General features: G+C 31.8%; 3 protein-coding genes across 3 annotated transcripts; 2 read left to right on the top strand and 1 right to left on the bottom strand.

The window, feature by feature from the left end:
* The first annotated feature begins 315 nt into the window (after positions 1–315).
* On the top strand, positions 316–1920 carry LOC105975325 (ribulose bisphosphate carboxylase small subunit, chloroplastic 2). Its single transcript, XM_088821714.1, has 3 exons — positions 316–677; positions 1246–1380; positions 1474–1920. The coding sequence occupies exons 1-3, from the start codon at positions 495–497 to the stop codon at positions 1495–1497; spliced, it is 342 nt and encodes a 113-aa protein (XP_088677840.1). The 5' UTR covers positions 316–494; the 3' UTR covers positions 1498–1920.
* Positions 1921–2150: 230 nt separating this feature from the next.
* On the bottom strand, positions 2151–3851 carry LOC105974260 (uncharacterized). The gene is made up of 3 exons (XM_012999328.2): positions 3591–3851; positions 3407–3461; positions 2151–2708 (listed from the first exon to the last, which is right to left on the bottom strand). The coding sequence occupies exons 1-3, from the start codon at positions 3704–3706 to the stop codon at positions 2451–2453; spliced, it is 429 nt and encodes a 142-aa protein (XP_012854782.2). The 5' UTR covers positions 3707–3851; the 3' UTR covers positions 2151–2450.
* A 3783-nt stretch (positions 3852–7634) lies between these two features.
* Positions 7635–10166, top strand: LOC105974221 (caffeoylshikimate esterase). Its single transcript, XM_088821713.1, has 9 exons — positions 7635–7807; positions 7951–8156; positions 8234–8263; positions 8403–8529; positions 8613–8759; positions 8990–9120; positions 9261–9398; positions 9494–9592; positions 9735–10166. The coding sequence occupies exons 1-9, from the start codon at positions 7771–7773 to the stop codon at positions 9942–9944; spliced, it is 1125 nt and encodes a 374-aa protein (XP_088677839.1). The 5' UTR covers positions 7635–7770; the 3' UTR covers positions 9945–10166.
* The last annotated feature ends 1201 nt before the right edge of the window (positions 10167–11367 follow it).

Here is an 11367-nt window from a genome sequence, read left to right as displayed (position 1 = left end):
AATCGAAAATTTTGGATTTGAGAAATGTAGTTGGTGAATAAGTTCAATTAATTTCAACTAATAGAGAACAACTAATACACATTTGACTTAACTAACTAAAGATGTATGTAGTAGTCCCATAATTAGCCAAACAAAATTTAAAAATTTAACCCCTCCCAAATTCCTATCCTCCCATTTTCATTTTGTTTCTTGATTAGATAAGATTGCTAATCCCATGCCACGTGGCAAGCTAATACGTGGCGCCTGCTGATAAGGCTAAACCTCCAAAATAAAATTTCTACCACCAAAATATTGTATGGTGACATTAAACCATATAATCCGATTATTGGCCAAGAAATAACCAATGATCGGTCAATTTTCAATTATTTTGTCACTTTGCATGCAATTATGCCTAAATCCCACTATAAATTGATACCATAGTGTAAAGTTTTTAATATAACATAACCCCACAAGAGAATTAATTAATTGAGTAGCAAATTAAAAGAAAGAAATAAATGGCATCCTCAGTTATCTCCTCTGCCGCCGTGGTTGCTGCACGCGCCACCCCTACTCAGGCTACCATGGTGGCTCCTTTCACCGGCCTCAAGTCCGCCTCCGCTTTCCCTGTCGCCGCCACGAAAAAGTCCGATGACATTACTTCTCTCGCCAGTAATGGTGGAAGAGTGCAATGTATGAAGGTAATGTTCATTTTGTATTTTATTATATATATATTGGAGTTGCGAAAGAAGTAAAAATTAAATTAATTGGTCATTTTTTTTTAAAAAAAAATATTTAGTTTTTATTTATCTATTAAATTAATTAAAATATTATTTTATTCAACCTAGTACTATTTTTTATTTTTTAGTGTGGGTCATCCAAACGAGATGTTGAAGTTGAACACATCTCAAATATATCCAAAATTTATATGTATTATTATTTTATTTTTTTTAAATAATGAGGATTTTCCCTCCAAAAAAAGAAATTAATACTCATCAAAATCCTCATTATACTATATACATTAATGCAATCTATATATTAATTAACTAGTATATAATATAGTATTTATAATCTAACATATATACTACACATTTGTTAAAGATTGCATTAATATATATAGTATATCATCAAAATCATTTCATCCCACAATGTACAAAAAAATTAGATCAATCTCAGTTCCATAGCCTCTTCAAATAGGAATCGAAATGTCCATTTTACCCCTCCGAACACGAAAAAAAAAAAAACAATACTTGCGAAACAACTATGCAGGTGTGGCCCACAGTGAACAACAAGAAGTACGAGACACTATCGTACCTCCCACCTCTAACGGATGAGGAACTAGCCAAGGAAGTCGACTACCTTCTCCGCGAGAAATTAATTCCTTGCATTGAATTCGAGCTCGAGGTATGTGCGGTTGATTAAATATCATTGAAAATTATAAAATATTTTTATATTATATAATTACTAAATTATTTTGTGGGTTGTTATCGTGTGTAGCACGGTTTTGTGTACCGAGAGTAAAACAGCTCACCGGGGTACTACGATGGAAGATACTGGACGATGTGGAAGCTTCCGATGTTCGGGTGCACTGACTCAGCACAAGTGCTTAGGGAGCTTGACGATGCGAAGAAGACTTACCCTTCTGCATTCATTAGAATCATCGGTTTCGATAACGTGCGCCAGGTCCAGTCGATCAGTTTCATTGCATACAAACCCGAAGGCTACTAAAAAACTATTTGCCGACTTTCACTATCTCTGTATCGTCATTTATTTTTCTTGTTTACGTATTTGGTATTGTGTTCTAATCGGAACAACTATGCCGAAAACTTAAAAGATGTTTGTTTTCTAGTGAGGTTTTTTTTTTTTTTTTCGTTTTTCGAGTGTTTGATTTGTGGTAGTATTTGTGAGCATGTTTCTTTAAGAATGAAGGAATTTATTTAGAAATATTCGGATCCTAGTCATTCGTTGCAACGACCGTTAAAACGGTTTTTTTTTAGTCTTGTACTACACGTGGTGAAGTCTACCAGATATTATTGCACCGTATACGCATGCACATATATATACTCTCGTATTTTACGCAAAAACTACCCAATATATTTCATTCGAGTGTAGCGTCTACAAAACCCGTTAACACAACAAATGAAAAGAATTTTTCATAAATAGGTTACCTGAAGAAGCTAAAAAAGTAAACTTTTATTATATTTACAAGTAAAATGTTTACAAAGTATCTCCTCTGGGAGTAATTAGGAAAACCCAGTTATAACTAAGAATTGTCTCAAAAAATTACCTTTTCACTAGACTACTTACTACAAAGGCATCGAGAAAAGCTCCGACTATCCCATCGAAATTATATGTACGATTTCAACTAAACTATTTTCTAAAACAGCAAATTTTCATTGCTTTTTTCTTCTTTTATTTCATCGTCCCCCCCTTCGTCCTTCAGTACACATCAAATATTCATTCACTATGTACAGTTAATGAATTATTCGCCGTGGAAAATGAACGGCGCTTTGACAGTTAAAACCTTCCACTCTTACAGGTTCTTGTTTCTTCCCGACGTGCTCTCGTGTATGATGAGCCAATCGTTGAAAAGCAGAATCTGTAGGGGATTTGCATGTGGACGCAAACGTTCCAACACCAAAATGTTTGTCTTGTACTACAGGATTCGACGTTCTGCATGGAGGAGATCCAAACAGAAACGGCGAAGAATTTTGCTCTGCTTTCAGATCCTCCTATTAACAATAAACGCAATATTTAATTAGGTAAAAAACGATATGCTCAAACAATTAACACCGATTAATGAAGAAACTCGTGTTATCTTTCTAGATCTCAAAAGCCATAAAATAACTTGTCACGTTCGCAAGAAAAGGGAACGAATCAATAAGTCGATGAAATAACAAATGGATAAAAATCATCACTTTAAATGCTTGCAGCTATGTTTATTCCAACGAATATCTATTCGCTACAGAAAGGCCAGATCAACAATCGAAACATTCTAATATTTCTGAAGTCTTTATACTAGTGACGCAACCTACCTGAATGAGGTTTAATCATGAACACAGCATATGATTCATCGAAAAACATTTAACTGAAAATTCATCAGTCACAACTCACAAACCAAAATCAACAGATAGGAAATCCGAAAACTTTTTAAGAAGCATTTACACAAACACTTTGAGAACTCGATCCCAATTCACACATAACATTCCGAAAGGAAAAACCGAAAAAAATTAAAATGAAAACATCATGTAAATCAATCGATCCATGCACGATTCACATTCCACACACACACACACACACACACACACAGAGTAAACAATGTAAATCAATCGTTACATCAAAATAAAATAAAATTTACAGATCAATTAATCTACTGTGAATTCAAATCGCAGAATCCAAAATCATGAACAAATCACAAAACGAAATCTACCTTTTGGAGGATTAACCCAAGCAATTCAGCACCGGCTTTCAACTCAGCATCGTCACTGTTCCATCAGAGAAATAAATCAACAAAAAAACCGAACAAATCTGCCCTTCGATATAAACAACAATTTTTTTACGGCTCGCAGAAAAAAAAAATTGAAAAAAAAAATAAAAGTAAACAAATCAATTACCGAATGTGAACTCTCAAAGGCACCATGGAAGGGCTGACGACGGAGGTTGGCCCGGCCCGACGAGGTTTGGGGCAAACGATCCGACCCATTGACACCGGTTTTTCGCACCAATTCATTTCTTCAGATATATATTATACACATTCACATCAAACATGTGATTTATTTGTTTGTACGATAAACCTTTTTAGGGTGAATTAAGTAGTACGATTTTTGGGAGAGAAATATGGCAGGTGGATTATTTTCGGGGAAACAAGCCAACTTTACAAGGAAAACTTTACATGTATATTGTATAGGGACAAGTTAGCATATAGAACAAGTGATAGGGGCAAATTTGGAAATACACATACCATTATTTATTTTTATTTTTGTTAAATTATAATTTTTCTCTAACGGACACCCCTGAGATAAGGTCAAATTACAAAAAAAATCCTCATGTTTTGAATAATTACAACTACCCATCAACTATGAATTTTATTACACGTCCACCCGAATTCAATAGAATATTCTAGATTTTCGTGGAATAATCTCTAGTTTGTACTCTTTTTGTGCACAAAAAAAAAAATTGTTTATGATGCACCACAATCTGATATTTATAAGTCAAGAGACACATCTTATGATTTGTTTAAAAATGTGCATGGAGCTTGAATTTGATGAAACGAGTACAAACTGGAGAATAATTCACATAATCTAGAATATTTCTCTAAATTTGACACCGCAAGGATGAACGTATAATAAGATTTATAGTTAAAGGGCGATTGTAATTACCCAAATATAGAAGGGTTTTATCGTAATTTAACTTTATCCCAGAGATTTACGTAATTTACCATATACTTTTATTTGCAATTATGATGAAAGATTATGTTATTGCGTTAATTATATGTCAATAATACATAGTATCTGATGATATTATGATATTCACGTAAAATAGATTATTGAAATAACAAAAAATTTAATAAAAGTTTAAATAGTAGTAGAGAATTCAAATTAATTTGATTATGGCAATGTCTTTTCGCCACGTGTATAAACAATAACCAATCAATTGCTCTGGTTTCCGCATATATTGTTACACGTGGTGTTCTGCAAATTGTGTTTAACGAAACAACACGTTTACTTATATTAGAGAAGTGTTGACTTTGACAGTCACTATAGTTATTTTTTGATCCTGAAAGTTTGTTCTGAATTTCTATAGATAGTATAACCGGTGACGGCAATCGGGCCATGTGAGCTGAATCTTAACGTGTGTTTGGCTAAAGTATTAAGTTGTTCAAATGATTTTAAAAAATGTTTAAGAACTTATTCAAATACTTTAAAAATAAGATGTAATATATTATTTGATTTTAAAAAAACTTATTAGATATAAGAAATTATTAGTTGTTTAAAATAAACTTAAACAAACGGGACTTAAATCACCTAATGTACTGTGTACGTAAAACTTCTACGTACTATGTTATTTTTCGTTGCTGATAAAACAAAATAGTAGCCAATATTTATGTGATTTAACACGAAATTTTTTAGTGCCGCAGTCTTATATAAATGCAATTAATGTTAGTTCAACATAAATATTCTAATGGCATATTCGTAATTTTGTAAATTATTTCTTATTTTTCGTCCGCAAATCAATTCTGTAAATCTGCAAGCAAAATTTAATCCACTCGGATAATTATTTAGGGCAAATGGCAAAAAGGCCCATCACATGGGACTTAAATGCATTTTAGTCCACAAAAAAAACAGTCTCTCAATTAAGCCCATTCCCATGTCTTTAGTCTAAAATACCCTCAATAATATAATTCTTAACAATTCCACCCATTATGCTCTAACTTCCTTAATATTACACATTGACCCTGGATTTAAACAAATATATCACATTAACCCCCAAAACCTTTTTTTTCAGAAAATAATTTTTTTTCTGAAATATTTTTTTCCGGCCAGATTCCGGCGTTGACCGCCGGTCTCCGGCGTTGACTTTTTTTTTTTTTTTTTTTTGAATTGTTTTTTCTTAGAAAAAAAATATTTTAATTAATATTACTGTCTTGACTTTTCTTAGTAATATTACTGTCAGAGACAGTAATTTAGTAGTCAAGACAGTAATATTATGAATATTATTTTTCCGAACAGTAATATTATTAATATTATTGTCTAAGACAGTTAAATTACTGTTGGAGACAGTAATTTAACATACAAGACAGTAATATTAATTAAAATAATTTTTTTTGTAAGGAAAAAAAAAAAAAGTCAATTAACAGTTAAATTACTGTCTCCGACAGTTAAATAACTGCTGGAGACAGTAATTTAGCAACGAATACAGTAATATTAATTAAAATTATTTGTTTCAAGAATAAAAAAGTCAATTAACAGTTAAATTACTGTCTCCGACAGTTAAATAACTGTTGGAGACAGTAATTTAGCAACGAATACAGTAATATTAATTAAAAATATTTTTTTTAAGAATAAAAAAGTCAATTAACAGTTAAATTACTGTCTCCGACAGTTAAATAACTGTTGGAGACAGTAATTTAGCAACGAATACAGTAATATTAATTAAAATATTTTTGAAGGAAAAAAAAAAAAAATCAGTCAATTAATAGTTAAATTACTGTCTCCGACAGTTAAATAGCTGCCGGAGACAGTAATTTAGCAGCCAAGACAGTAAAGTTAATTAAAATATTTTTTTTAAGAAAAAACAAAATTATTAAAAAAAAAAAAAAAAAAAAGTCAACGCCGGAGACCCGGCGGTCAACGGAAAAAAATTTCAGGAAAACAAAAATTCAAAAATTCAAAAAAAAAAAAAAAAAAGTCAACACTGGAGACCGGCGGTCTCCGGCGGTCAACGCCGGAATCTGGCCGGAAAAAAAATATTTTAGAAAAAAAATTTATTTTCTGAAAAAAAAAAGTTTTGGGGGTTAATGTGATATATTTGTTTAAATCCGGGGTCAATGTGTAATATTTAAGAAGTTAGAGCATAATGGGTGGAATTGATAAGAATTAGGGTTAAAATTGGGGTCAAAATTGAAATTAGGGTTAAAATTGGTTAATTGATGAAATTGGGCTAAATTGGGGTGTAAATCATGAAATTGGAGTTGAATTTTAGTATATATAAAGGAATTTTCCTTATTTGCAAATAAGTTTGAATGGGGTGGATTTATTTGGAAGACAAAAAGTTGGATGTCCCTCTTTTAATTAAGTGCTCTTGTCATGGGCTTTTTTGTGATTACCCCAATTTTTTTTTTCCTTTTTTTATCTCTTATTTTTCAGTTAGATTTTACCAACACACGTGTTCTAGGCAGCATACTTGTTATTATTATTATTATTATTATTATTATTATTATTATTATTTTGTCTATTAATTCTCTAACTTTCACTTTTGAAATATTAACTCGTACACCGCCGGCGGAAAAAAAAAAATACTAGCTTTTTTAAAATATATTCATAAACAAAAATTGATTGGGCCTTTTATTTCACATAGCACTAATTTTCGGATAGGTTTGACCCAATAGGAGGCTGGGATGAGTACCATTTGCGTTGATTATTGGGCTTTTACAAAATTTAGTATTTCTTTCTTGGATAAATTACAACCACGATCATAAGGTATGGTCAAATTACGAAAACTCCTTTTTGTTTGGCTAATTACAATCACCCCTCAATTATAAATCACCTTACACGTCCACATTTGCGGTGCCAAGTTTAGTGGAATCTTTTATATTATATAGAATATTCTATATTTTGTACATGTTTTATCCTATTCGAACTCCACATTTTGAAGCAAGATGATCATAAGATGTGTTTTTGGCTTCTATACATCAGATTGTAGTGCATCAGAAACTGCATTTTTGCACAAAACGATTACAAACTAGAGAATATTCCACATAATCTAGAAGATTATATTGAATTTGATACCATAAGGTTGGGCGTGTAAGAAGATTCATAATTGAGACATAATTATAATTACTCAGGGGGTTTTTCGCAATATAACAATTATTCAGGAGAGGTTGTAATTTACCCTTAATTAAATAATTATTAAATGGCAGGAGTTTCCTCAACCATCCAAAACATTTATACCCATGAAAGATGGATAAGAGTTTGAGTGAGATGAAATCCCCCCAACCAAACACGAATCCAAATTATACATACACAAACATGTATATATATATATATATTCCATGATTGCAATTTGCAATTCCAGATGGCATTGAAATCTGCAAAGCTTTATTTCATTAATGGTAAAACAAAAATCCCACAATAACCTTGATTTTCTAGATTTCTTTCTTTCTTTATTATTATTATTATTATTTTCAAATACTTTTATTATTCAAAAAAAAAATTAATCTTGAAAATAAATAAATATATATATATGGGCATGAAGCAGAAGTAGTGAAGCCCAAGTTTTGTGGTGGGAGAGGTGTGAAGGTGGCGGCGATGGGTAAGAAGAGTGTGAAATTCGAGGGTGTGAGTTTGAGTGAGGATCTGCAGAAGATTCTAGATGCTGACATGGACCACGTGGGCCCCAGGCGCCGTGCACGTGATGCTTTCAAGCACATTCAGCTTTCCATTGATCATATGTTGTTCAAGGTACCTAATTGTGAAGAAATGATAATCAGTTACTGCATTTGAATCTGAATCTGAATTTGAATTTACATGTCCTGAAGATGCCATGTGATGGATTGAAGATGATGGAGGTAGTAAAATGTTCTTTTTAATTTACATTCGATTTTTACCCATGGAAATTCCACGAAAGCCCCTACTGCAATATTTCAATCATGTGTTTAAATTCAAGTTAAATTGTAATACTAAAGAGCACAATCGAATTTACGGCAGTCGTACGAGGTGAATTCGAGAGGGTTGGAAATTTTCGCGAAAAGCTGGCTTCCGGAAGAAGTTTCCCCCAAAGCAGTGCTTTGTTTTTGTCACGGTTATGGCGATACATGCACGTTTTTCTTCGAAGGCATGTACCTCATATATATAAATACAACTACATAATTAAATTATTGTTATTATTATTTTTTTTAATATATGCATTGTTTGTAGGGATTGCAAGAAAATTAGCATGTTCGGGTTACGGAGTTTTCGCGATGGATTACCCTGGGTTTGGTCTATCGGAAGGGTTACATGGCTATGTTCCGAAGTTCGATTGGATAGTCGATGACGTCATTGAGCATTATTCTAAAGTGAAAGGTACTATTATTAACATAATTGCGTATTGTGCGATATTCGATTTTCATCTTTTCGTTTTCGTATGTAGTTCGTCGCGCTAAAGTTATTGTTTTTATTAACGCTCTGCCACAAAATTCGGAAAAAAATTCACTAATATTGAGTTTTACACATTGCACTTTGAGAAGAAAAAAAAATATATATTTTCCGTCTCGAATTCTTGAACGCTTGTAATTAGTGTCGTTGATTTATAGGAAATCCAAATTTTCGAACGCTGCCGAGTTTTATTTTCGGGGAATCTATGGGTGGAGCAGTAGCCCTAAAGGTGCACCTAAAACAACCCGATTCTTGGAATGGTGCCGTTCTTGTTGCACCAATGTGCAAGGTAATAGAAAAAATAAAATATATAATAAAATTACTTTCGATCTACATAGCGTATTTAGGTAAAATTTAAAGCATTCCTCGAGAATATAATCATCGATTTATCGGATTAATTGATATATATGTAAGATTTTTTTAATCTAGATTGCAGATGACATGGTTCCACCATGGCTAGTAACTCAAATTCTAACCGGAGTAGCCAAATTGCTTCCGAAACATAAGCTCGTTCCGCAGAAGGATTTAGCTGAGCTGGCGTTCCGAGATGTCAAGAAGAGAGAACAGGTTTTTTTTTTTATTTATTTTTTTTATTTTATAATTTTGTGTGATGGGATTTAATTGGTAACATCATTTTATTAATTGGATTATGATAAATTAAGACGGCGTATAATGTCGTCGCTTACAAGCATAAACCGAGATTAAGGACAGCATTGGAGTTGTTAAAGACCACACAAGAGATTGAGCAGCAACTAGACAAGGTAAATTAAAGATTTAATTTGAAATGGAAATTAAAATTTTGAGGTAATTGCATAATATTAATAATAATCATAATATTCATGTATGTATGGTATAGTGTTACTAAAGTTGGATATCCTGCATTTCTTTACAATTTGTATATAGGTATCTCTGCCATTGTTAATCTTGCATGGGAAAAACGACAAAGTGACCGATCCATCGGTAAGCAAGGAATTGTACGAAAAGGCTAAGAGCACAGACAAAACGCTTAATTTATACGAGGATGCATCTCACTCTTTGCTCGAGGGAGAACCCGATGAAATGATACTACGGGTTTTTGGTGATATTATATCTTGGCTTGATAGCCATTGCTAATAATATATATATATATATATATATATATATATATATGTGTGTGTGTGTGTGTGTGTGTGTGTGTGTGTGTGTGTGTGTGTGTTGTGTGTGTGTGTGTGTGTGTTCTAGATATTTAAAACATTGTATAGAAAACTTCATACTATTATTGATTCTTGATATATTCTGTACAATAGGATCAGAAAATTTGGTGTTCAGAAATTGTCTTGGATTGTGAAACTAGGGCTGAAAATTTGCACAGGGAATTTTGAACTTCGTCGATTTCGATTTTGGAAATTTTCGACATCGGAACAATACTTTTCATTTTGAATTCCAAAAACTGATTTCTAATTTTTCTGTTTCGATTTTAATTTTCTAAAATAACTCAGAACAGAATATCAAGGGATTCTGAAATTTCGACGATTTCTATTCGAAAATTATTGAACGTGGAACAATACTTTTCATTCCGAATTCCAAAAACTGATTTCTGGATTTTTTCCGATTCGATTTTAATTTTCTAAAATAATTCAAAACATCATACATTTTACATTATATATCTGTGGAATTTGAAATTTTGATGATTTTGATCCGATTATTTTTTTTTCTTTTGAAACAAGCCTTTTTATTTCAATGTCCATTTTTTTCCAAAATTTCTTTAACATAATTGGAATAGATTTGTTTCTTCCAAAAAATAATATATTTTCTTTAGGTCTAATTCCAATTTAAGCTTTTAGTTGAAGTTTAGTTGAAACTTCCACGTAATTACAGCCATTCCTTGAGGTAATGTCAAATTACAAAAAAAAATATCTTATTTGGATAATTACAATTACCCTCCTCAACTATGTATTTTCTTACGAAAAAATCCCTCTCTTAGATAAATTTGACATTATATTATTGCAAGGATGAATGTGTAAGTTATTACATAATTGATGGGATGATTGTAATAACTTATTTGTGTATTTTCATCTAGTTTCATAGTAATAATTTGGACTAACAATGGGATAGTTTCAGAAACAATTAGAGGGTTTTAGTAATTCAAACTTACTTTAGGACTTGTTTGTAAATTTAACTATATTTTTTATTTAGGGGTAGTTTAAAGTTTAAATATTTTACGAATTGCATTAGAAGTTAGAACTTGTGATGGAGGACTAAAGCATCTCCACTAGATGTTCTTAGATATAAGATTACTTTTTTAAGATAAATTCCACTTTTACCCTATGTACTTTGCCTCAATATTATTTTATCTCATTCCACTCTCGATTGCATCGATTTGCCCCCTTGCACTTGAAAAATTGTCTCAATGTGACTCTCGTTGTTAGTTTTCAGACCTTTGACCTTAACACCGTTTGGTCTAAGGTCTGAAAATTACAAAAAAAATCACTCCTCCCAGTTTAAATAACTATAAAAAAGAAAATTATAAAAAATAAAAATAAATTGCGGTGGCCGT

The sequence above is a fragment of the Erythranthe guttata genome, chromosome 8 (genome assembly GCF_056151865.1).
Source record: "Erythranthe guttata isolate IM_541 chromosome 8, IM_541, whole genome shotgun sequence".
Classification (NCBI taxonomy): Eukaryota; Viridiplantae; Streptophyta; class Magnoliopsida; order Lamiales; family Phrymaceae; genus Erythranthe; species Erythranthe guttata.
This window is presented reverse-complemented; position numbering and strand designations above follow the sequence as displayed.

Coding starts and splice junctions, on each gene's coding strand:
- LOC105975325 (XM_088821714.1), top strand. CDS start 495: ATGGCATCCTCAGTTATCTCCTCTGCCGCCGTGGTTGCTGCACGCGCC. Junction 678..1,245: donor GAAGAGTGCAATGTATGAAG/GTAATGTTCATT, acceptor ACAACTATGCAG/GTGTGGCCCACAGTGAACAA. Junction 1,381..1,473: donor GCATTGAATTCGAGCTCGAG/GTATGTGCGGTT, acceptor TATCGTGTGTAG/CACGGTTTTGTGTACCGAGA.
- LOC105974260 (XM_012999328.2), bottom strand. CDS start 3,706: ATGAATTGGTGCGAAAAACCGGTGTCAATGGGTCGGATCGTTTGCCCC. Junction 3,462..3,590: donor CCTTTGAGAGTTCACATTCG/GTAATTGATTTG, acceptor CTGATGGAACAG/TGACGATGCTGAGTTGAAAG. Junction 2,709..3,406: donor TTGGGTTAATCCTCCAAAAG/GTAGATTTCGTT, acceptor TATTGTTAATAG/GAGGATCTGAAAGCAGAGCA.
- LOC105974221 (XM_088821713.1), top strand. CDS start 7,771: ATGGCATTGAAATCTGCAAAGCTTTATTTCATTAATG. Junction 7,808..7,950: donor AAAGCTTTATTTCATTAATG/GTAAAACAAAAA, acceptor ATGGGCATGAAG/CAGAAGTAGTGAAGCCCAAG. Junction 8,760..8,989: donor GCATTATTCTAAAGTGAAAG/GTACTATTATTA, acceptor GTTGATTTATAG/GAAATCCAAATTTTCGAACG.